General features: G+C 38.0%; 2 protein-coding genes across 9 annotated transcripts in view; both read left to right on the top strand.

The window, feature by feature from the left end:
- AASS (aminoadipate-semialdehyde synthase) overlaps positions 1-26405 on the top strand; it is a 512915-nt gene that overhangs the window by 197556 nt on the left and 288954 nt on the right. The gene's annotated exons all lie outside the window — the stretch shown is intronic.
- The window catches only part of CADPS2 (calcium dependent secretion activator 2), a 333579-nt gene that overhangs the window by 93804 nt on the left and 213370 nt on the right, over positions 1-26405 (top strand). For all 8 annotated transcript variants that reach the window (XM_052790487.1, XM_052790486.1, XM_052790483.1 and 5 more), the window contains exon 3: positions 21093-21425. In XM_052790487.1, coding sequence (XP_052646447.1) covers positions 21093-21425 — 333 coding nt within the window. The remainder of the gene's footprint in view (positions 1-21092; positions 21426-26405) is intronic.

Raw genomic sequence — 26405 nt, 5'->3', positions numbered from 1 at the left:
AATAGATGCCTCCTTTGATATATTAGTTAAATATAAGCTAGGTTTCGCTTGAGTTATCAGACTTAACATATGGTAACCGAGTAAGATTCCTTGCTCAGAAGGTCAGATATTTGTTTTCTAATGACAAAAACAAGATCATGTCAAGCTTGCAAGCAGTTTCTGACTTTAGGAACTATAATAGCAATAGCTCCTCCAGAGTTTTTATCTATTTTTCTGTCTACTCTGTTGGCATTTCATCTTCTTAAAGGCTTCTCTCCAGTGATTTGTTCATGCTCTTGTTTATGTATTTTAGGTTAATTGATCACTGGTTAAAACAGATTAACGTGCGTTGGAGGAGGAGTAGGAATACAGACTGCTTCCTCCCAGGTGGATGTTGTAGTATCACTAATCTGGACAGCCAGCTTCCCATGTCTTGGCTGTAGTAGGAAGATAGAGTAGGTTCTTTGACTGGGAGGACAATCAGTCTCCTCACTGATGGCGAATTAATTCTTCTAGGAAACAGGTATAGTTTTCATTCTCCCAACCCCCATCACCTCACATTGTGGGTAAAGGGGCCTCTTGTCTGTATCTGGGAGAAGTTATTTGACCATTTCTCTCCAGCACAGTGTTCAGGACTCTGAGGCAAGTTAGGTCCTCCAGCTTGATGCTTGATGCTTGGGCTCTGAAGAGCAATAGGGGTTTTGGTTATGATACCTTTTCTCTGTCTTTAGACATCTGTGCACCATGTAATGTTATGCCAAACCTCCTGGTACACTGATTTAGTATATGGAGGCATCTAGGTCAGGGCTCTCCGCTGCACGGTAAATTCCCACCATCAGAGCACCAGGGTCCTTCTGTGGTCTGTCCCTGAGTTCCCCCAGCTCCTTGCAGTATAGAGAGCATCTGTGGCTTCTCATGTCTGTTTGCCACAATTACTTAAATAATTGGTGATTTAAATAAATGGACAGAGTAAAATTAATTTTTTGTTATGTGTATGTAAGTGTTTTCAAAGACAGCGGTTTGAGGATTCATTTAAGGCAACCTTAGTGAAAATTGCCTGTGGAAGGATTTCTCTCCCCCCATCTCACTGTCCCAGCTGCACAGCCATGCTGTGAGCCAGGCTCACCTGAAAACTAACTTGTGGGCAGAGAGATGGAGCAGGTTGTTTCAAATATTATCTGGGTTTGTGTTATTTTATTAATTTTCAGCTGGATCTGTTCCTTGATTTATATGACTGGGTCATGTAAACAAGATCATCAGCAGTTCTGAGTCAGCTGAAAGACAGCCACTGAATGCTTGATGAGGGCTTTGGGCAAGGAGTATCAGCTGCCTTTTGTTGGCCACCGGTCTCAGGTTGCCTCCAATGTTTCTGCTCAAGTCTGCTTCTTGTTCCTAACTTTTTAATAATTTGTGGGGGAAATTGAATGAGAATATTATTGGCCTTGTTAGACGTCATTATTTACATGACAGAGACTGTGTTCATGTACATGCATACAATAATTCACACTTGATCACTAGAAGAAGTCTTAGTTTAACATTATTTTGGAAAATTGGACAATTCCAGTGCTTCATCTTTTTCCAGTGTTCTGTACCAGAGGTCCTAAAACTTTGCCCACTCAGAGATAGCAATTTTCTTTTTTTAATAAAAGGCAAACCTCCTTCCTCACACATACTTTTTCACTTTTGGATATGGATAATCATGACTCTGTTCTGACATGTGAAAGAGCTTTAATGTTACGTGCTCCATGTACTGTGTAGCTCACAATTGTTACAGACACAAAGTGAACTCAATTAAACACCTGCAGAAATGAAAAAGGAAAAGTCAGGGGAGAAGCCACCTCTGAGTGCTTGGGGTACATATCTATAGTACGTTTCTTTCCTACTCCTGTTTGCACAGATTAGAAAATGTAACTTTTTTTCTGCAATGTTCCCAGAGTTGCCAACTAGATAAAATGAGAAAAACCGAATTACTGTCCCCTGATCCTAACTGCAATACCAGAAGATGTCATCTAAAAAGATGAGAAAGTCAATAACTCAGTTCCGTTGGGTTTTGGATTGATGACATTGATTTCTTCTCTACAGCTATGTTGGAATCAGAAATTCATATTGCTTATATAGCATTCAGACTAAAGTCTGTTCAGTATAATGGATTATTTTGAAGTTCTCTCCAATCCTTCAGTTGATTCTTCTCTGAATAATGCTGCAGAATGGAAGCCCAGCCTCAGGTTTACCCTAAAATTAAAAACAAACAAACAAAAAACCACTAGATGAAGCATAGTGAATACGAGCATAATATCTAGAAAGTTCTAGCAAATTAGGGTTAGCTCAACTACTTCTGGACTGGAACCGTGCAATATTTGACAACATATAACAACACTGCCTTTTTTCTCACATTATGACTTGCTTAACAGATAACTCGATGGGCATAATGTTCATAAATGGGCACTGTTCATAAACAGTGTTTTTGATGAAGAAAACAGTGGTGTGGAGGATGCACCTGGTTTAATGCCTTTGTTCAGTTCAGTGGTTACTTCTGAGTGTGTCTGGGCAGGCAAGAGAAAGGGACCTGGCTGCTCCACACCAGGTGAGGGGAGGCTCCATCTTCCTGTATGGAAGATCTCCTAGGGATTCCAGCAGGGAGCAGACTCAGCCTAACAGGCAATGAAGAGGAAAATTACTTTCCTTGGTACAGGAAGCCATTGAAAGTTTCTACACTATAAAACAAAACCGTGGGAAAAGGGAACCCGCTTGAAGGGCTGCTGGACAGGAGATTAAGTTTTGAGTTCAAGGACTGTTTTATCTGGATTACCCAGTGGACCTGAGTTCTTGGTATTCAAAGTTTGCTTCTCCTAGATTACTATTTAAAATTTTTTTATAAAACATAGCTTTAGAATTTAGAAGCTTTGATATTTTCTGATGTGCTCGATTTAAACTGAAGGTGGGACAAAGTTGGTATAGAGTCTTACCTCAAATGGCATAGGTGAAGGCAGCTGTTGTAAAAGTAGCATCTTGCTTTTAATTAAGTACAGGGAAGAATTGCTGGAAAATTATCGTGACTCTTTATTCAAATTACAGCCAAGATCTGGTCAAACTTCAATATAAATCTGTTTCTGTTGCTGAAATTAAAACATAACTGCCTTTGCTGAATTTTTAATTTAGGGTTTGTTCAAACCTAGCAGTGGCTGCTCAGCTGGATGTTGTTTTATTTTGGTGTCAGTTGTTCCTTGCATCTCAAAAGATCAAAGGCTGAGAGTGACAGTGAAGTTTTCATCCCTTTTGAGTGTGTTTATGGGCTGCCTCTATGATCATTTCACTCCCAGTCTCTTACTTGATAACATTGCAGCTTTAATTGCATCCTGATTACAAGAGTGATGCTGCACCTTGCTCTGTGCCTGGAAGCTCCAAGATTTTTGGTATAATTTAATGCAGACAGATTCCAAATGCAACCTGCCAAAATATATATTATCTTGGAAGTTAAGGATGTTGAACTTGGCTCTGTCGGTCTGTGAAGAAGTACCTGCCAAAATCAATTGGATGCAGTGAGCGAGGAGAACAAGGGCAGCTCCAGGTAATGCCGAGGCAGCTTTCTTGTATTTTCTGTAGCTTGCATGCGTTGTTGTAGATGCGTGCATCTTCCTAGTTGTGGCTGCTCCACTAGCACGTGTTCTGGGATGTGGCAACGCTACAACGGAGCTTTATTCCAACGTGCTGGGCTTCGTAGTTTGTATCTAATAATCTTGTAAAAACTCTTTCCTCCTTGACTTGGCAATAGAGAGTTCACTTTTTTCTCTTGCTGGGCAGTTATGCACTGACTTTGTGGCTGCAAGTATTAGACTTACCTTCTAAAAGGCTGCCTCCTGTTACAGTTTTGTTCCTTCTCTTAATCTTTATCCCTTACCTGTTCAAATTCAGTAGCCTTTTGCCTCTTTCATGATTTATGGGCTCAATTCTTAGTGTAAGGGTGAGATAATCTGAATTGTTTCACTTAGTGGAAGCATTAATTCTGCAACGACACCTACAATACAAATTCTAAACACATGGCTCACTGCTTTTTTACTGATTTTTTTCATTATTTAAATTGTGATTAAGATATATATGCAAATTCCACAGTAAATTAATCTGGTTTTAATATAAGTGTCTTGGAATGTACAATCGTTTGTAGAAATGGCCATGATAAGGAGGTTGTTTCTGGCCGTCATAAAATTTATGATTAAAATAAAAAACCTTGAGGGATTATTCTGGGCTTTTCAGACCATCAAATTAGAAAATCTGTGTTAGAAGATGGCAGAAGGCTCTTGGTATGAGTAATGTGTTTCAGAAGTTGGCAGACGAATAGTGCAAATGTTTCCAAATAGCCTGACACAGAATTGAGTTACCTTTTTTATAAAAACTACTTAGGTCATTGCAAGTCTGCTTCTTAGATAAGTAAGTGGGAAATACGTTTTCAGGATAGTCTAGAAGAAGCTGTAATAAAAATGAAAAATCTTATGCATTAGTGGAATTATGACTAGAAATTGAGTGGAATAACAATACAAAAACTAAAAGGAGAAGAATTTGCGATCAGACTTGGGCTTTGCAGTGTTTTGGATTTAGCCTTAGAGGTGACAAGAGGTGTGCACTGTTCTCTCTGCACATTAAAAATGCATTAGGATATTGACTAATAAGCTAGTCACAATAACCAAATAACTTAAGCCTTATCTTGGCATAAGTAGCACTGTTTTTACAGCAGGAGGGTAATGTTTGTTTGCTTACTACATTTGACTTGTATACCATTTGCATTTCTTGCCAAAGCTCTTGACTGGCTTAGCTTGAAAATAGTTTGGAGTATCTGTATAGTTACTACTGGCATTTAAAAGAAAAAGCTAAAAGATAAGCATGCCTTCCTGTATCTTTCTAGTTTATTGAAACTGGTGCCCATAATTGGAGAAAAGAGAGAGAGATGAAGTCTTGTTACTGTGAATTTGAAACCAGACTTGAAGCAAACTGGAGAAGGAAAACTTTTCTCCATCATGGTGGTGGTGGTTTTCCTTTCTCTTTCCACCCTCAGTTCTCTGCCCCGTACTCATTGCTGGGAACTGTGAAGCAAAAAAGGTTCTGTGCTTTGGGGGTTGGAGGGGGCCTCAGTTATAAGAGCTCTATGAAGGCTTCTTTTTTTTCTGCTTCTGTATGTAATTGTCCAACAAAACTGTCCACAGGATCTTGAAATACACTGGACTGACAGCTAGGTTTTGTCCCTTGGTGAAAAACTGAAGTTACCTCTAAGAAAGAGGTTCCTCTGACTGTAATCATTTCAGACTGCCCCATTAGCTGCAAATGAAGTTTCATAGGCTGTTCTGCTATTATTAGCATCTCCCTCCAGAAGCATAGGAAGGGGAAGGCATCGGTGTGGAAATGCTGAGGGAGGAGGACAAAGCCACACGGACAATGTCTTCCATGTTGCCCCAACTTGGGTGCAGATTTTCTTACCCCAGCTGTAGCATCCTTTTGGACTTTATGCAATACCTGAACAGTATGGGTACCACGTTGATCAGGGGTCGCAGGAGCTTGCCAGGTAGCAATTGCTGCTGTAAAAGGTAGAGGCAGTAGCTGGCCAATATGTCTGTAGGGAAGTCTGAAGGGAAGTCACTGTTCACTTTTCTGCCTTAAATTGTTTGCTCAGTTAAATCCTTGCCATAGAATATACTGCTAGCAAGGCAAAATAACTGATGATTGTATAAAATAAATAAATAAGAAATTGAAGGTGTGTCTGACTTGAGATGATATGTTGAAAAGTAATCTTTAAAATGGTCTGGAGAGTACTGTAGTGGAGTGAATTAATATTTGCAAAAACTTAAGTACTCTAAAGAGAGAGCAAACTATGACTAAGAAGCCTCAAAGTTACCATTAAAGCCATTTGGACCTTGACATATAATTGGAATGCAAAAAATAGTCTAATTTATAAAAGTTTGCACTTTGCATGCTAAAATCTAGAGGGATTAAACTGCAGACCAAATGTTCATTAATCTTCCCATTGAAGCACTGCTGTCTGAAGTGTAGCCAGCTGGGTGATTATTAAATCTAGAGAAGGATTTAAGATTCAGAATGCATTTTGAAGCTTTTATGTGTATTATAACTTTTCTCCCAACACCATGAATTGATCACCCTTGTGAAAAATTAATCAAGGAAAATGTATTGTTGTTTTTTGACACACAAAGATTACACTTTATAATGGGGGAGAGAAGGGAATGTATTTATGATAAAGGCTGACTTTTTAAGGAAGTTGTATTGGAATAAAAATATTTATAAGACTACAGTTGACAGCTAAATCCTACATGCCAATGGCTTGGTGTCTAGCAGCTCTGTATAAACTTTGTACCACTCTCCAGAATAGAAATGCATTATAATGAGTGATGAGATGGTATTGCTGTAAGAGAAATGTCCAGGCAGATAATAACGCATTGTAAGTGTAAAACCAAAACAAACAATTCCCCAAGCACTCCCATTTTCATGATGCATTGTCCCTGCCTGCATTTGCACTCATATTCCGTTATTCATGTCTTTGAAGTTCAGATTGTCTTTTGGGGGGGCAAAGAGGCAATTTCTATAACACCAAATACGTTGCCATCACACAGCAAGTATTATCTATCACATCAGCTTGCACTTAAACTTCACTATCTTGTTCCATCCTTTTTCTCCCCAAATCCTTGGAAGTCTTCTGTTTAGCCAGTTTAGAAACTTCTAGAAAGCATTCGCACCACTTGCCTTGAGATGCTCTGTAAAACAGTCTGGACAATGAATCTTTGTGAGCTTCTCTGTATTCATTGTGGAGAGAAAGGTTCCTCCAGGGAGTGCTTCAGAGCAGAGCCTGCGTTAAGTGCTCTGAGTTGTCCTCTGGATGAGTATGCTCTTTCCCAGCACATGGAAAGGGTGGGTGAGTTGCATAGCTAAACATGGGTTGTAGGACTGTTTGTCCTTATTCTCCTTGGAACAGTTCCTTTCTCTTAGTTCATAAATAGAAATGGAGATACGATACTAAGACTTTTCATTTTTCTCTTTGCTGAGAGTTTAGACATTGCTAAGTTATGAACTAGATGGGGTTTTACTCCTTTAATCTTCTGGTTTGCATCTCTTCTTTATTTACTAGTCTCCAATCATACAGCTCTTGATGTTCACAACAGTTTTTACCTTCTTTTCTCCTGTTCAGCCTATTTGTTCTTACTTCCATCATTTTAGTAAAGATGGGATTATTTTTTAAACAATCGTAGTGGATTATCCTAGCAGCTATTGGGTCATACAGGAGATGACAGGTGCAGGCAGCCTTTCTTTTTGGTTTTGGGATGGGAAGTACGCAGCTGTGGTTCTTCCTTGGAGGTCTTTCTCTCTGCCACTTCTGCACACTACATCTAATTCTCAAAAATACTGTTAAAACGATGTCATCTTTCATGGGATGCAAAAGAAGTTTTTTCCTTAGATGGAAAGGGGCTGTGTTTTCCCTCATATGTATTGCTTCCTTAAATCCTGGGGATCATAGTAGGAGAAAGATGCTATATTAAAAGATAAGACGTCATCAATAAGCCTTGCAAGTCTTAAGAGGGTCTATTCTTGTCTTTGTTTTCCAGTGACTATCCAAGTTTTGCAGTATTCATAGTGTGTCAGTTCTTTTCAAGTTTCCTTAGACCACAGAGTGAACTCAATGCTTTAACCTTTCTCCCCACCCAACAGCACCCGCCCCTTCCACCCCACCAAAAAATAAACCACCAAAACTAAATAGTACAGGGAAAGAAAGTGGCAGATTAATTGCTTAAATTGTCAGTTTGCTGACACTTTTTCCGCTGCTAAAACAGAGACAGAAAAAAAGTAATGTTATGTGATAACGTTTCAGGTGGCTTCAGCCCAATTTCTATTTGCTCATGTGCTTTTTGAGCATTAATCTGCACTGGCAGAATATATAAATTGGAAATGAAAAAGTGATCTTCATGAGTAAAAAAAATACATTCGGAAACAGTGTCCTTCTCATGTCAAATGAAAGTATTTAGGGTGATGGTGGGGAATAGGGACCAAAAGGATCTCAGCAGAGCTGAGATCAGTAGCCTATAGTCAGCTACTCTGACTATAGGCTGCCTGGTATTATGTTTAAAAATAGAGATATAGTAGTATATTCATTCAAACTAAAAGCTATTAAACCATACTTAGGTGAAAATGGTTAATGCAGAAGAACATTAATGGTAATAGGGAAATGAAATAGCCAATTCTTTTCATCTCTGACAAAATGAGCCTAGTGCAATACCAATAATGAAAACTGTCACTTACATAACTTCCACTTTTCAGTCAAGGGGAATAAAAATTAGAACCACGAGTGACTCTAGAGGAAAATTCAGTGAAGTGAAGGACTGTTTTCCCTTCCTTATTGTACTTGCCCATTTACTTCACTTTTTTTCAAAGTTGATGCAAGAAATTGGAACTTATATTTAGAAAGATTGTATCCTAAGAGATAAACACTATCATAAGAGGTAGAGTGCTGGGTTTTGTTGTATTTTGTACAGCACAAAATAAACACCAAAAAGTCAGCAAATTGAGGAGTTCCTTAGCAAGGCAAATGGAAATATGGGTATTGGTTTTGAACAGCTGTGTGTTTTTCTCAAGTTTGCAGGTACCAAAGGAAGTAGTTATGCATAAACTAATCCTCATCTGTGATTGTGAAATAAATAAGTATGCTAAGTAAATTTTTTTTCTAATCCTTTTGGCATGGCTGTGTTTGCTACTCATTATTTTTGTGTATGTATGTTCCTTTTTGAAGTCTGTTTCTTTCAATCTTCAGTTTCCTCTTTCTTCTTTCTGCTTTATTATTTCTAGCTGCTTTTGTTGTCCTTCACCTTCTTCCCTCATAGTCAGGGTCAGACACCTTCTTTCTGGAATTTGCTGGAAAATGAATGGGACCAATAATGCAGTAAAAGTAAGCCTTTTCTCAGTGGTATCTCCAAGGCATGCTGTGTTACATGTTCAAGTTAACAACCTTTTTCTGGCTTATGGTGGCTAAAATAGATCCTTTGAAATTCTCACCACCTGGAGCTTTCCATTGGTCCCCAAAGGGAGGAGTTCTGGTCAGGCAGGATCAGCATACTTGGGAGCAAGTTTTCAGCTCTTTTGTAAAGAGAGAAGAAACTCTGGAAGCAATGTGTTGATGAGCTCCTGATGCTTGCTGAATTTCACTTTACTAATCAAGAAAATGCACTTTAGTAAAAAAAGGCTTTGCAAATGACTTCTTTGCCAACTAGATGGTGATGGATATAACAAAGGACAGTGAGCATGTTGGCAGCCTTACCCAGTAGAGGAAGGAGTTCTTTATGTGGTCAAGGAAAACCTCTGCTTTGTATCTCCACGCTGAAATAGTTTCCTGTCTGCTTTAATTGCCATTGAATAAACTGGGAAAATAGCATAAGAATAGGTTGTTGGTAACTTGTCTGGCTTGGTGACAAGACAACCCCTGCATTTAACTTGCAAGCAAATATATGCGTGCTTCAAAGCATGAAACTCTTCTCCCTCCCTTTGGGGTTGTGTGTTGTTCAGCATAAAATACTTTCATTTGTGTTTACAGTCTGTATCAGTCAATACATTAAAAAGATAGATATTGAAAACATCTCATATCTAGCGTGGACTTTAGTTTTCTCTTGCTATGATGGTAATTAACATCTTCCCCTGGGCAGGCTGACAGCTGGAGTACCATTTCTGTTTTGGAACTATTGAACTTAATGGTTTATTCTAGATCCACTCTGTGCAGTCTGTTCTTTCTCCTGTATCTGAAGGTCTTGAGAAGTATCTACAGAGATAATATGACTTTTTTAGCATGAGAGCGCTGTTGGATGGAGAAGCCCAGGCCTGTACAAAAACTGCTCAGTCTCCAGTGACATTTACACATTTATTTCCACAGTTAAATAGGTATGATGAGTGGACCATATAGGTGTGATTTCAGACCTCACAGTGTTGTCTACAGAAGGCTTACAATATCCTAGCCAGGAGGAAAGCAATATGCAGAGGGAACAGTGCTTTCTGCCTAGCAGCACATCAGATGCCTCAGTCCCATTATTGCACACAGAATTACTGAGCCTTCTTTTAACAGCAGGCTGTTTCTTATCTTTCAACAAACCAAGCAGCACAACATTTTGAAATATGCAGACCTATTTCTGCTGTCCTTTTACCTGTTTATCATCTAATTTCTCCCTGACGTAGACAACGGGAAGATGAGAAGTAATTTTTGTAATTGCTTGCTTGTAATTACCCTCATGCAGGGTCTAGCATGAAGTTACTCAAGCCTCATCTTTAGCGAAGAGGATTTGCCTCTTTCTGGCTGCCAGCGTTGAATATGTGGCTGTGGTCAGCCCACATGGATCTCGAACCATGCGAACATCATTGCCTGTGTGAGCAAAGTCACTCAGGAGGGAAGTCGGACCACTTTGGAGTTGTGCATCCAGGTGATGTTTGGAGAATAACTCCTCCAGAGTGCTGGTACCACCTGAGGGCCAATACCATGGTGCACAAAGTCCCTCAACACGCTTCAGACAGCCAGTGAATGTGGTGGAAGGGGAGACTGTACTTTTAAAGAGAAAATAGCAGGGGCTGTAGCAAGTAGAGCTATTACTAAAGTAATCCACAACTACGCTCGTATAGGCAACAGTATATAACTTGCTATGTCTCACCAGGGTGCAAAAACTATTGCTGTTGTCAGCCTTGAAAGGAGGATAAATATGCTTGTTCCAAAAGGGCGTCTGGGTAACTTTAATAAATGAATCCAGGAGAAAACACTGCTTCTGGGTGAAATAGTTTTGTGGATTTTTTTATGGTGATTGTCACTATAGCTCTGTTTGCTCTTGTGCCCAAGGCACGAACATTGCAGTACATGAGTCTGTGAAATGTGTAGCCATCAGGAACAGAAACTTGAGAAGACTTTGGGCAGTTGTTTGTGCCAATTTGGAAAAGGAGGCAAAGAAACAAATCCCAGTGCACAGTGTTATGTGGTATGCTTACAAGCATGTAAGCCTAGAGAAGTAGCACACATTTTAATTTGCAAGAGTTTGGGGTTTGGTTTTTTTACAGATAGCTGGTTGCTAAGCTGTAGGAAATGTCCAATGTGCAGCTATGATACTGCCGAAAAGAGTTGAATAAAACAAAGTAAACCTTCTAAAGATTTCAGCTTGTGATGGTTTCTGAACCATTACTCTTAATAAGAAGAAATCATAGCTTAATATACTCTAGAAGGGTAGTAGACATGATATTAAAAAAAAAGGTGAAAAATATTATATGAAGGTTATGCCTCTTCAGATGATGATGGTTTATTACTTTAAATTTTATTTCCTTTTCTCACCTTAATGTGAGGTGATGTTTTAAGGAGGGTTTAAAAACAAACAAAAAAACTTGCTCTTAACCAAAATTTAAGATTTTTTTATTTTGGCATTCTTTTCCCCCCTGAATTAGGGAAAATTGTACAGTGTAGTATACTTTTAGGAGAAGAAACCTGTGATTAACAAAATCATGACAGAAATACTTAACTAGAGAAATAGAAGCTTATTAGTGTGATCTCTTAAAATTTTATTATCTTTTGCTTTTACCTGAAGGTAAGGACTCTGTTCTGAAGACTTACACATATAAAGAAAATTGGCCCTTTAACTCTGATAATTTCATTGAAAAAAAAATCCAAATAGTGCCTGGAGGATATTTCTAGGGCGTAAAAGGGAATGAGGGAGGAAGAAGACCTGCAAGCCAGTCTTATAATTTTTTTTTTTCTAAAAACATAAAAAATACTTCTGTTTTCAAAATACTGAGCAAATCTCAGTAAGTAGCTCAATTTCCACTCATGTTCAGCAGCTGATAGTTATTAAAAGTAGTTATTAAAATGCATTGGTAACTATTAGTCTCTTCTTAGAATATAAATGCTGTTTTAATGTCTAATGCAGTAATTTTATTCAACTAGCATAAAAATAATTAATATTTACTACTAGATGTACAAAGCTACTGCATAAGCTATTTATTTTTCTCTGAAAATGATCTTGTTCTTGTAGTCTGTTTAGTTGATGAAACTAAACCTAATCTAAACATCAGCTTCGTGATTTTTGGACTGTTTTTTTCTTTCTTTCCAGACTCTCATAAGTGCAGTGAGAACATAATATCTGAAACAATGGGGTTTTTTCCTGTAGTTCCAGGAAACAGTGTTGGTTATAATATATGTTATTTCCTACTAGGCATAAGCCTTTGTTCCTAAATATGTAGTTGTGGAAGCTATTCTCCAAACTGTCAGAAGTTTTTTGCACCTTCATCAAACTAGCCCTAATTCTTGATGTGATGCATTGTGTGGTTTCAGAATACAGTAGAACTACTGAGGGCGGTGTGAGCTGGTCCCAGAGAACATTGCTCATGCTAATGACTGAAATGGGGAATATTTTTATTCCTGTGGAACAGGAAGGACTAAGATGTGGGTGAGAGCTGTTGGCTGTGATGAGAGTTGCTAATGAGCTTTTGTATGAGAGGCTTTGAGGAGGTGCTGCAGTAGCAGCAACGGTGCTATTTAATATCACACAGTAAATGTCCTATGCTCTGTTTTGCATCAAGTAATGCTTCTAGCACAGCATGATGATGCATGTCACATCAAATTTTTAAGTAAGAAACTTATTTCAATTCCTTTTAGTTTCTAGAAAGAGAATTATTGTCTTTTGCAGAAATTTGAGAGCTCAGTTTAGCCCTGAAAATTGCTGGCCATTTTCAAAAATTTATTCTGTGTGTCATAAACTCAAGAGTTCTGGTAACTGTAAGAAGCACATCAGGAGCTTGAGTGGAGAACACATCGGAAAAGCACATCAGAAACCTGAAAAGCATTCACAAATTTGAGTGTTACTTGGACCTCCGTCAAAGTCCTTTTTGTCCTTGTTCAGTCTTTATCAAAGAGGTACTTCTATTCATTTATATTTTTTAATTTTAATTGACAATTTCCAATAAGACGTAGTTGCCATTAATCTTAATATAGTTGTAGCTTTGTTTCAAGCAAGCTTAAAGTAAAAAAAAAAAAAACCAAAACCCAAAAAATACCCTTTAATACAAGAACGATTCCTTAAGGACAAAATGCTGCCCTCTGTAGTTGTATATCTGTGAAAAAAATCTCCAAAGAGAAGTATCTGTAAGACTTATCTGACAACCTTTTTTCTTAGTTATATGGAAAAGTTCAGTTTTAACATTAGTGTGTTTTAAGGATGCCCCAAGCGTCAGTTGCAGTATATTGGCATGAATAAATACATTGGAGATCTAGATAACTAACTAGCTGGCTCCTCAGTATTTGTGAGCTGGTGTCGGAGAGACAGTGTTTGGCCCTCGTATAGCAATACATTTATAATTTCTGTGTGGAATATGGTTTGAAAGCTCTGGAAACGCTTGAAAGGTGGAATGTGTGATGTTGTCAGAGGCTGAACTTTCCTTACATGCCTTACAATGAAATTTGCTCTTTTTTTTTTTTCCTGAGAGAAAGAGAGATTAAACTAAACTTTAGAAGTTTATGTGGAGGCCTTGATGTTCAATGAATGAAGGATTAAAGTATTGTATAATAAGTAACAATGACAAGCAGATGAAATTGGGGCAGCTGTTACCTTGGGGACAGTGCGTCGATCCCCACCTTCACCAAAATCTTTTTAGTCTTATTCCTCTGCACTGAGCACAGGAGATTGACATGGCAGCAGCACAAAACACAGGAATGGGAAGTGTATCCCACCTGCCCAAGGAGGATCCCACCAGCTAAAGAGCATTAGTGCCATTGCTGGTGGCAGTAATATGGTGAAGCAATACAAGTCCAAGCAGACTGAGCCTCTGTGACAAGCTCCAGCTCCAACTGGGAAGAATGCCCTTAAAGTGTATTTCTTCATGAACAGGATGTGGCTGGGGCTTGGAGAAGAGAGGCCAAATCTTTCCAGTGGTTATACTTTGCAGTCTTGATGGTGCCCTGCCTGCTTTGATGATAATCATATGCATTGGGAGTTGCTTGCCTAAGCATTTTGTTCCAGGCGGAGGAGAGGACCACGTGGGAGGCAGCACCCAGTGGAGCCTTTGGAAGAACTTCACCATTAAAGACTGTGTCTGGATTGGTGGTGCTACCCAAATGACCATGCTGCAGTGCTTGCAGCTCCTTAGCAACTTTAGGAGGCCAACAGAAACAGAGACCTGGATAGTCCTAATTAGGAGGAGATAGTGTACTTTCACAAGCAAAATAAAGTGTGCAGCATCAATTGGAGCAATTCATGCAATCAGTTGCACATGTAGGTAATGAAGCATTTCCTGTGGTCTGCATCAGTGCAGAGGATACTGTTATAGCTGTGATAGGTAGTCTGGAAGACAAGGACATTTTATGCTTAAGTCAGGATGGCACACAAGTAATCATAGCAATAGAAGTAGGAAGCTACCACAGCTCTTGGGTGAACCATTATTTGAGGCCCTCTCTGTGTGTAAGGGCTGTGGTGTTTTATTCCACCTTGTCACGAATGGGTGATTTAGATCGCTTAAAGAACCACTGTCAAAGGTATTAGCAAAAGTGGTTTTAACATGACATTGTAAAAGTGCTACTTAACAAAGTTCGATGGCAAGGTTCCCTCTATTACTGTACGGCACAATTATTTGAGCAGTGATTCAAAACTACCAAGGCACAAATCAAAGTTACTAACGCACAAATTAAAGTTGCCAAGACAAAAATCAAAGTTACCATACTAGAAGGTTATGTGCGATATCGGTTGCTTACCAAAGATCTGCCATTGGTAAAATGTCTCTCTGCCTTGAGGAGCAACCCTGAGAAGTGTCCCAGCTCAAGGGGAGATCACCGCCACGCAGCCAGGCTGCTTAGCTGGGAGAGCTCAAAGAAGGCTCACTTAAGCTGTCACATTTATGGAATAAAGCGGTTGGCTTGTAGTCAAATTATATGCGATGGGAAAGGTATGCATGAGACTCCTTGTACCCACAACTTTCTTTGTTCCTTGATAAATGAGTCTTGGAAAAGCCACCCAGTATTCATGTGTTAATCGCATTATGGTTGTTCCAAGCTTATATGCCTCGATGCTCACTGTGTCACTCTGCTCCTTTGTGGATTTTCAGAGAACAGATTGGAACCAGTGGAGTTCTTGGCTCAGCTACAGCTCAGGCCTTTACCTCCTTTGGAGCCTGTACCAAACTACTGCTAGTTTGGTTAAGGGGTTGAGTGCATCCGTCACATACCTGTTACTGTGCTGGAACATGCAGGACACCAAGAGCTTGGATCCAGTAATGCCAGAATTTAACAGAAGTTAAAAAAGCTATGAGGCAGCTTGAACTATGTGTTGTAAAGAAAGGTGATAAGGAAGCTGATTCAGATGATGTCTAGTATGTTTAGGAAGTTTACCGTCCCAGAGACGTAGTGTGCATTTTGAGCTGCAGCCATCTTTTCCATGAGAGATGCATTGAGCCCTGGCTGTTAAGACATAGGACATGTCTAGAGTGTAAATGTGATATCCTCAAAGCTAGAGGAACAACAGTGACTGTCAAAAATGAAGAAGAATCTCTAGCTGCTGTTGTGGCAAATGAAGTTTCCAGTGCTGCTTTGCTTGATGATGGGAGACTGTTGGTGCAGTTGTACTACTAGGAGGTGTACAGGGGCCAGATGAGTAAGGAGTTTCCTTTTCAGAGACTGAGAAATCATTCTTGTGGTCCTTCTGCTCTTCTCAGTACCCTTTTGAATTTTAAAAGAGCAAACAAAGTTTTGCTTAAGCAAAATCCTATGTTACCACACAAAACTTGTACTCCAAACATAAGAAGCAGTGCGTCATAGCTGAATTCAGTTTGACTTCAAAATGGATAATGGATGAACGTGACTGATTGCAATGCTTTTCTCTGTGTGCGTGTGTACACACATGCATTACATAGACACATAGGCATTTTTATATATAGGTACACACACCCCCTTATATTCCCTGAAACTAAAATTTCAGTTTTCATATGGTTAATAAGAAGGCAATTTTATGTTAAAAAGAGTGTTCCATTATAACTTACTACCTACAAAACCAAGGATTTTTATTTTATAGGACTGGATATACCACATATGTGAGTAGTGTTCTGCAAGAGATTTGTATTGTAGACACAACATTTTTGTAATTAAAAACATGGAGTGTTACTTTCTGTGTTTTACTTTGGAAGAGAATGTTAGTAAGTGAGATTTTGGTTAAAAATCCTGATGTATATATATTTTTCCCTTTTGAGGTAATGTACTGTTTAGAACACAGTTTTTGTTTGCTTGTTTTTGCAGTCCTTTGTTTCAAAAGTGGGGAGGGCTTAGATCATAAATTTTCTCTCTCTCAAATCCTTTTGCAAAGTTTTCTGCCAGACAATAAAAGAGCTTGTAAAATAATTTGGTCAGTGCAAGCTTAGTGTGTTGCCAGTTGGTGCTGTGCCTAGAGCTGAGTCGGGCTCTGCTAGAACTGATACATAAGCAAGTAGCTGAAAGTTCATGTTTTACTGGTATGCCTAGCAGAATTACATAATGTTATTTTTTATTAATAACACCACTTATACAAACAAACTGGTGGAAACATTACAGATATTTGTAACTATTGTGTTGGGGTTTTTTTCTTCCAAACTGGCTAAAAAGGTGACCTTAATAGAAAACTCTATCGGTATGTGTCTTTCAAATGGAAGAAAACCCACATAGAAGTTTGTAATGCATGGCCTAGTGGGCCTCATATTTAATCCGCTTACAAAGAAAAGGCAAAGGTTATCTGCAGTTGAGTTTATGCAAACTCTTTTGCATATTGCTTATGTTTTTTTCTAAGCTTTATGGTAGAGAATAAGATTATCATGTTTGTGTTGCCTGCATATATAATTAGTTAAATTTGGTATGATGTTCGATAAATAGAAATGTTATTCAAGGGGTATGTGCTAGAAGATGTAAAAGCAGTTCTTTGTTTAATATTTCCAATATTTTCACAGGTTGTAGGCACTGCTAAATGGTGATTTTTTCATCTTTAAACAGAAATATACTTTTAATGTAACTATCTAGTGCTAAAGACTATTTTGAATTAAGCTTTATACTAGTATTTGCAACAGATGAAATTGCATATGTATAATGATTGGAAAAAAGTGAATTTAAACCATACTTCAGTAGATAGATGCAAATGATAATGGTTTCTGTAATTATAAGGGAAGAAGAAATTGAGGATTTTATTTTTTTTTTAAATGCCTTACCTGATCAGCTTTGAATGGTTATGATATGAGGAGAAGTTTATCCGTCAAAGACTGTAGTTATGGCTCAGTCCAAGAGTATTTAGAAGGGCTCTAAATAATGCGAATTGAAAAAGTTCCTCAAAATGGATATATTCAGCCCATCAAAACCGGTCTTTTAACTATCTATCTTTTCCTGAATGTATTGTATGTGTTAATAGAGCATTTCTTTTTTGTGTTTGATAGTTTGTTAGCAGTGGGTAATATGAGCTGATGTTGACTTAGATTCAAGGAACCAGCAATGATATTCAAATGCTGACTGACAAAAAGCATTACTCCAGGATTTCTTTGTGGAAGTCCAGAAAATGTTGGTAGAAACAGGAAATACTTAATTAAAAACTTTGACTCTTGTCAAGTTATTTCTAAATAATACAAGGATTTCCAAATGAACATGGCTGATCTGCTAAATCAATTCTACAATCCCTGTAGAAATAGATTTCTTTGTCCACACAATAAGTTTTTCTGGTATTTTATAATTTACGTTCAAACCACTAATATTTTTTCCTGTCCGATTCCCCCCTAGTGTTGAGAGTCTTGAGATAACATTTTAACAATGCAGGCTTTTGAATGATTATTGAATGAGAACTCAGTCTAATGATCAGACAACCCAAATACAGGAATAAAGGGAAGAAGAGCCGACAATTTAGTGAATGTGTTTAATTAGTATTTTGCTTTAAAGATAGATATCAACAAAAATATTTTCGCTAATGGGGATGATTGGGCTGCGCATATAATCCACATTGAAGAAAAAGTGTCAGACTACATTAAGACTGCTACAAAAGCTTTTATATTTCATTGTAAAAATGAATGCTGCCAAGAAAGTACCATCGGTGGTGTAAAGCATGTATGTATCCTTAGGCTCTGGACCCACAGATACTCAGCCAGATGAACTTTCTGGAACAATGGTGGAAACAATAACTCCATTGGCATGAAACTGGTGGCATGCCATTCTCACTATAGTAGCGATTCCCATAAACTTCTATTTAGAATTTTTAAAAAAAGGCAGCAAAAAATGGTTCAGAAAAGCTTTGAAACTGAGGAGACAAATCTCAATAAATATAACTAAAGCAAAGGATTTTGTGTTTAACATGAAATGTACCATATGTCTTTCAGGAGCAGGAATAACGAGTCTTTTAATGGCTTTTTAATGCATCTTACTGTGTCAAATTTGAGGCACGTATGGTACACTCCTCACTGAATTTCCATTCTGTTACAGTTTTCTGTTGGAAACAACGTCTTGAAAATGGAGTCTTTCTGTTCAAATGTTATTACTACTTTTTAATTATCTCAAATACAAGTAGTTAATTTTAAAGATGAGGTTACATTTTTTTCCCTCAGGAAAAATTTTGGTAAATTGCCACTCAGAAAGGAGTAGTACAGTAAGAGCTTTAGGTCCAATGGACTCCTTTTCAGAATGAACTATGCACTTTTCGTTCTCTGTTATTCACACCTTGGGTTTATATTAGTAATTTCCTTTAATATCCACCCTATCTTTTGCAAAATAATTATCTTGGAATAATTTTTGAAAATTTAATAAAAATACAGTTTGTGAAAATAAATTTTGAATTAGTCTGGTTCATAAGTCAAGGGAAGTGCTAGCAGCTATTCAGCCCCTGCATTCTGGATTAATTGTTTTGAATAACATTACTGAAAGAAGGTAATGAAGGGTGAATAATATTCTGATGATCTTAAGGTGTGTATTTTGCAGATTTTTTTTTTCTTTTTTTAAGACTGATTCAGTTATATTAGCAATGCATAGGGTTGTGTAATCTTGGATAAACCTGAGATTTTGGGGGGGAAGAGCCTATAAATATTCTTAATTTCACTCTTTCTTCTGCATCTGCTTTCTCTTATTGGGTATGCAAAATAATGTGATGGAAGATTTAATGTTTATGAACAGTACAAAGTAGCTGAAGTTAGTCTGAAGTCATCTTTTTTTAAATATTTTTTTTTCTATTTGCTTTCTGGTGAAGCTGTTGGAGGAATGAATCAAATGTAATTGCAGACTGTTAAAACAAGGAAAGGCTTAATATCCTTGTACCTGTTTGTTTTGCTAAGTTTTATTGTTGAGTGGAAGTTATGATTATTATTTATTTTGAAATGAGATTCAATATTTGTGTAGCATTTTGAGGAAATTAATATCAGCATTAATTGACAGTAACCATGTCAGCTCCCGTTATGGATAAGAATTTAACCTTAGATACTTATGATTCCAAAAAAGGAAAGCCATCATGGTACAGTTAGAGCATAAAATGTCATTAGCAGATATTGTTGATGGGTTTTTTGAGTAATCCATTCGAGCAAGTACTTTTAGGCTTAATCTGCAGCCTTCGGTACAATATCAATTAGGGTATCTGTTGAAAGATATATTTTTTAAGTAACTGCATTTTAAAATATGCTACAGGGAAACATGTATCAACAAGCACTGGAACTTTTAGAATATGTTTTTCTCTGTCTGCTTCCACCTGCGTACTCCCTTCTGCTCAGCTTTTTAGCTCCTCTCCTACTCCTCTGTTTTGTATTTTCCAGGTGAAGCACAGTAGTATTTTAGGTTGGTTGGTAGGTGCACCATCTTCCAACATTTGATAGCACGTGGAGTCAGAGCTCTGCTGTGCTATCATCTCCATTCACTGCATTTTCATAGCTCTTGGTGACTAAAATGACTATCTGAAAATGCATAGTTAACTCATCTTCCACCTCATAGTATCTGATTGAAGAGAGCAAGCAGTCAGAAAGGTGACGGATAGGAAATCTGTTTAGACTACGTGGTATCACATCAGTGCTTTGCATTTCAGCTGTGTGTGGGGTGTTGGTGTGGCACCCAGGCAGTCCCCCAGCAGCCAAGCCTTGCAGGGTGGAGGGCCTCAACCCATCTCCCCCTCCTGCAGGAAGCCAGGATATTCTCCCCGAGTTATCCGTTCAGCGGCATGATGCAGTTTATCCTTTGTCCAAGGCACACATCAGTTGTTTACATGGCTGATCATGCTGCAGCGGTCATCTTTTTGGCGGTTGCATTTTGTAGAGGAACGGTTTCATGAGACTTGCTACTAGAAATGAGCTGGCCACACACAGTGGCTGGAAAGATCAACCTTGCCAAGGCCCGTGTTAGAAGAGATGAATGCAACCGTCCTTGAACAATGAGAAGTTCTTACAGAATGCTGATGCTGATTTAATTGGTTTGTGGTTGTAGTTTGCCTTGTCATATCTTAGAGTCTGTGTGCATGGGAGGGGGGTTTTGTGTTCGTTTTTGTTTGGGTTTTTTACACAGAGAACCCTATGCTGTGTCTTCAGTATTGTATCTACAGTATTAGAACCAGTTCTGTATCTTTGAGTCTTTCTTCTCTCTATTGTTAATATTGATTGTAGTATTTCTCTAGTATTTTGTTTTTTTCCCTGGGTTTCTGTCTCATCTTCCATGAGCTTCTTGGCTGGCTTAAAGATCATATTTTAACTTATACTCCCGAGTTTTGAGGCAGTGTAGCTTATCCATGAGTTACTTGCAAGTAACTTTAGACTTCTGTGGTTTTCATGGAGAAAAGATTAATTAAACCTTGTAGGTAAGTTTTAAATTAGCTGCTGTTAATTCAAACTTCATTTTAGTTTAGCTATTGTAAATTTATGCATAAATACTTTAAAAGCTACTTAGTTTAAGTACTTATTCAATGCAGAAACTTACTTTTTCAACATGGTCACTTGTTTCTTTATGAAAAATATAGCAAGCTTGGCCTGTATAACTCTTACTTATAAAGCCATCTTACACAGAAGCAAAGTCTTAGCTTGTAATCCCTTTATAAAGGATTGGTTTGTGTTTGTGTCCATGCCTAACTTTTTCTGTTTCTTTTTTTTCTCTTCTTTTATTTTAAAAGGTATTTCTCAAGAGTGACCGAGTTGCAAGAATGGTCCACAGTGGAGGATGTTCTGCAAATGACTTTAGAGATGTTTTTAAGAAAAACATAGAAAAGAGAGTCCGAAGTTTGCCGGAAATCGATGGATTAAGCAAAGAGACAGTGTTAAGTTCTTGGCTCGCCAAATACGATGCCATATACAGGGGAGAAGAGGACTTTTGCAAACAGCCGAATAGAATGGCCTTAAGTGCTGTATCGGAGCTGATTCTGAGCAAGGAACAGCTTTATGAAATGTTTCAGCAGATTCTAGGGATCAAAAAATTGGAACATCAGTTGATTTACAATGCCTGCCAAGTAAGTATTGGTGTCACTCGGTTCTGTTGTGTCCAAAATATCTCCCCCCTGCCAACAGGTCAAGTGCTTCCTCCCTGTGTGTAGAAGCCTTCAGTTTTAAGTATATCTCCATAGTCCAAGGAGATTAAACCCCTCAGAAAGGAATCTTTGCATCACTTGGTCACTGGAGAGCATTGGGAAAAAGGGTATGCCAGAGTATATGGTGCTTATGCCACAGGCATCTCCTGAGACCTTTTACAGTGTCACGGCTCCAGTGATTTGGGTGATTCTGCAGCGTGTTCCATGGTCCATATACCTGCATACCCTCATATAAATTACATATGTATGTACATACATTTGTGTATATGTGTGTACATCTTTAAAAGAAATTTACTGCCATAAATTGATAGGTGACAGGTGATTGAATTCAGGATGCTCTTGGCCATCCAGTGTCTAGAAGGTCGGTATGTTAGAACTCAATGTGCTTCATTTCAAACACCATCTATGAAGCTAATTTACACATTTTTACTTTGTTGTTTTGTTGGATAAAAGTGATGTTCCCCAGAAATTACTGAGGCCAAGACAAACAGTCTGTTCGGCAATCATATTTGGATTTATATGTGTAATCTGTCACTAATGAGTAGTGTAAATGGTATGTAAAAGTATTTTATCTGGCCAGTCTTCATAGTGATGCAACTATAAATTAGCAATTACTGAAGGAGGAAAAACCTGAAAAAAGCGAGGTATTTTTGAAAGTCTCGCAACCGACCAGCGTGGATGTAGCATTTAAACTGAGCTCACACAGCTTTCTACACTGTCTATAAAATAGTACACCAGACTACAGCTAAGCTGTTTTTTGTATATTATGCTGAAGGTTGGCTTGTAGTTATGGGTCATCTTAATACGGGAACAAATGAGGAATCTTGCACATTATTGCCTACTTCATTTATGGATTAGTGTGGCATGAAATCATGCAACCGTTCTATGATTGAAACATCTGTGGTGTTTAATGCTTCTCAGGGTCGTAGATCCAACTTTCATAATGAGAAGGTGTAATATTTTTTTCTGCATCAAATATGAGGGCTTCCTGTTTTCACTGTGAGCTGTTTAATGACAGGCTGGAAGGAGACTTCTGAATGAGCAGCGTTTCGAATGGAGATAGAAAATATTCCTTCTTTTTTTCCTCTTTGCCCCATCTTTTTCCTTTTGCCTCTTAATTCACATACATGTAAATCATGAAGCTAACCTCTGGGATATGCAGGTTGGTAACAAGATGAAGCAGCACTGAAATCTTGGGGAACAATCCTGCTTATTTGGGGGTTTTTATGCAATAGAACGTAGAGGCATGGAATAATTCAGTTTGGAAAAGACCTCAGGAGGTCATTCAGTCCAAACGCCTCCTCAAAGCAGGGTCAACTGTGAGTACAGACGAGCTTACTGAGGGCTTTAACCAGTCAGGTCTTAAAACTTCCAAGAGTGGAGATAGACTGCGCAAACTCTCTGGGCAACGTGTCCCAATACCTGAAAACATGAAAAAACCCCTATTTTTTCCCCCAAAGTAGATAACCTGTTACTTATAGTAGCAACTCTGTATTGATTCCTCCCTCCTCTGGTGTCTGATGATTGCTGGGTCTTACTTTATATGTCACTGTGAACGGTCAAAATCTGCTGTTAGTCTGTGTTGTGCTAGAGGAACACAAACAAATGTGACTGTAGAGCTTTGAACAATTAAACAAAAAACCTGTTCCTTTAGTCTAGAAGTGCTTCTGATGATACAGTCCACTAGGTTCTTGTATCTGTATACTCGAAGGCTTCTTTATTTTGGTTCTTCATTGTAGGGAAGTTGATGGAACAAAACTGGTTGGCAAATATCAACAATTTTCTGTCTGTTCTTGGTTCATAACCTACAGAGACTGAAACATTGCAGTGAGTCATTTTTGTCTTCTACCATGGTAGAATTTTAAGCATGGGATGATTTTCTTTTCTATGTTTTGAATTGCAAATTAAAGAGGAGGTAATCTTGTGGTAGGTAGGAAGGGAGAAAGACTGACTGATTATCCTGATGTGTGCAAAGATGGCTCAGTGGGATTAAGAGAAGACTCTTCTCTTGCTCTTGCTGGTTTTGAGCACTGAAGGTTGTAAAATCTCCTGTGCAGGTCTCCAAAGTACACGTTGTTTACCCTGAATTCATATAAGTTATCAGAGGACGGGAAGAAAGGGAGACTTACTTCTTTGGGAACAGATATAGGAGCACCTACCTATTTCAAGCTGGGAAGAATGGAGAGGGAAAGGCTTCAAGCCTATACCCATCTTGTTTGGGGTTCTAGCTTTCTGAAGATTTTAGTTTTCCAAGGCAAGAATGAGTTTACTTTGCTAAAGCAAAAACTTTCATTATGTACTCCAGCAGAGTTGCTACCAACCATACATTTCATATCCTGTTCCTGTGGTCCAGTCATGCACATAGTACACCAAAGGTATGAGGAGAAGTCTGTTGCAAAGAAAAAGACAACAATCATAGCCTTCCCAGGAAGTGTATTGCAGACAGAAACCAGTCTCTGATAATGTAATGTCTTTTCTCCAGTGGCGAAATCCCTTATTTCTCATTATAGTTTTAATAAACATTTTAGTTCAGGCTGTATCTTATTCCTTTCTATTGACAGTGTATTTATAGAAGATGAGATGAAGTTAGACTCGGATTTCAGTCAGCACCAGCAGTTTCCATTCTGCCCTGGAAGCCTCTATCTGTCTTTGTATGAAAATGCTCACTTTCATTTCCCTTTGCCGCTGTTTAGAATACTAGAGACTTGCAGATAATGATAATCAATAGTGTCTGGGAGCAGTAAGATAAGTGAAAATCCAAACAGATGTTAAAATTGTATTTTTGATAGAGATTTTGATGAGTTGGCTTCTAGCCTGTGCTTCTAGCAGAGAATCAGATATATGAAATTCTGTATATTTTGCAGCTCTGAGAAACAGGTGCCCTTAACAGCAAATCTGTACAGTAATAATTTGTGCAGAAAACTCTGTCTTTTCCTCCCCAGCCCCTTTTTTTGTTCCTCCCAGCCCTTTGGAAACAGGAAACAGAAAAATGTCTTACAGTGTTAATGATAAGAGTAAATTACCCTGTACCTCCAGGGGTGCTAAGCAGACAAGGATGCTATTTTAACAGTAGGAGGTATTGTCTGCCAGCCTCCTCCTTGTGACTTTCTCTGCCTTTAGAAACTTTTTATTGGTTTTCAGCAGCTTCTGCTCCCCAGCCTGTTCTAAATGGAGTGTTCCCTTCAACTCTTAAAACCTTGGTATCTTGCAGCAGCTCATCAGACAATTCTGCTAGGGTCCACACAGGTTGCCAGTCTCCACCTTTTGTGTGATAGCAGTGAGAAACAGTGTTCATTCAATCAGCACAAGAACTTAATAAAAAATAAAGTGAATAGTAATAGGCCAGGTCTCTCAAATTGCCAAACACAGTCCACATAGCTATGAGAATTTTATGCATTTTTCTTCGAAGAATAACTTTTTGTCACAGTCTTTTAACATAGACTAAATGCCTAAGCTTGTCCTTAGGTAGTGAACATTAACAGGACGTTCACGTTAGGATGTTGAAGACCTCTTCTATGATCTCGTTCTCAACTTTACAATTTAGAGCAAGGTCAGCAACTGCTGCCAACCACCTGTATCTCTTGTGATTAAAAGATTCAGTTTTGTAAGTGCTAACATTTTCACCTGATTTTTATTTACATTGTGTTGCCTTGAGCTGTATTTTATGATAAAGAAATGATTGCCAGTTAGCTAGGCCTTAATGACCTCTTTGACTTGCTTTTGAGATGCCTGGCCACAGTGTGTTGTTATGGTTTCTTTGATTTATAGAGATCAAACATGATATAGTTGTCTTTTTTTTTTTTTTTTTTAATTATTCACTGATGTAGAGGATAACTTTGATGCTGAAAGTCAAACTGAAAGTCAAACTCAAACTGATGTGTGGTCATGCACTATTACTACACCACATCACCGGTACCAGAATTTCTGTACCAGGTAAATCAACTGCACACAGAGTTTATTTTGAAGGTACCTTTAGAAGGTTGATTTTTTTGGCTGATCTAAACCCCTTGTCTTGGGTGTGGGGAGGAGAGAACAACACTGATTTTCATAATGAAAGAATTCTTGCAAGTCACATTCTCTTTTCTGACAAGTAATAAATAATTTTGGGAATAATGTAACAGTTTTTAAGAAGAATTATTTGCTAAGTCTTCTACTGTTTACTTTTTGGGAGTCAACTACAAACTAATTCTTCTGGAAATAGCTTTAGATGGTACTTTGCTGCAAGATATAATTTTCTGTTTAAAAGCCTTGTATTGCGTCTGCTTCACATCCTTTATTATCTCTAGCTTTTACAAGATGTAACTCTTTGTATAAGTGTCTAATATTGAGAATGATGGACTATATTGTATCTTCCATAATAAATTTTTGTATTTTTAATTATGAGAATATTTTCTCCTGAACTGAATATTTTCTCCTGAAGAATTTCTCCTGAACTGAAGTCTGCTTATTGTGCTCAATACAATTGGACTCCTTCACCCAGCATTTCACTGAAGTCCAGTTAATTATGCAGTTTTGGAAGTAAGTCAAATTAAGGGCAATTTAATTTGCAACAAGGCCTTCATGACTTTTGAATGTTTGTAGTTCTGATCCTTTCCTCAGTAAAATCATGAAAAGTAGTGCAGTTATGTATCACAGAATGTCACATACTTCTGGATATTTTTCTTACAAACTTTTATACCCTGTATAAGTTACAGGGACAAATGCAACTTTATGAAGCACAAAGAATAATGATATCTTTGTACAGTAAGTTTCAGTGTAGAGTTGATAATCTTGAAGTAATTAAACAAGTGCTAAGATTCCCTTTAATACATAGACGAAAACTTGAACAGATTCATTAATTCTTTAAGTTGAGGCAAGGCACAGGAAAAAAATTTGGTTTGGGCTGTATATTATAGAACACGT

This window comes from Harpia harpyja, chromosome 6 (genome assembly GCF_026419915.1).
Source record: "Harpia harpyja isolate bHarHar1 chromosome 6, bHarHar1 primary haplotype, whole genome shotgun sequence".
In the NCBI taxonomy this organism is placed as follows: Eukaryota; Metazoa; Chordata; class Aves; order Accipitriformes; family Accipitridae; genus Harpia; species Harpia harpyja.
The sequence above is the reverse complement of the archived record's forward strand: the minus strand, read 5'-3'. Positions and strand labels throughout refer to the sequence as shown.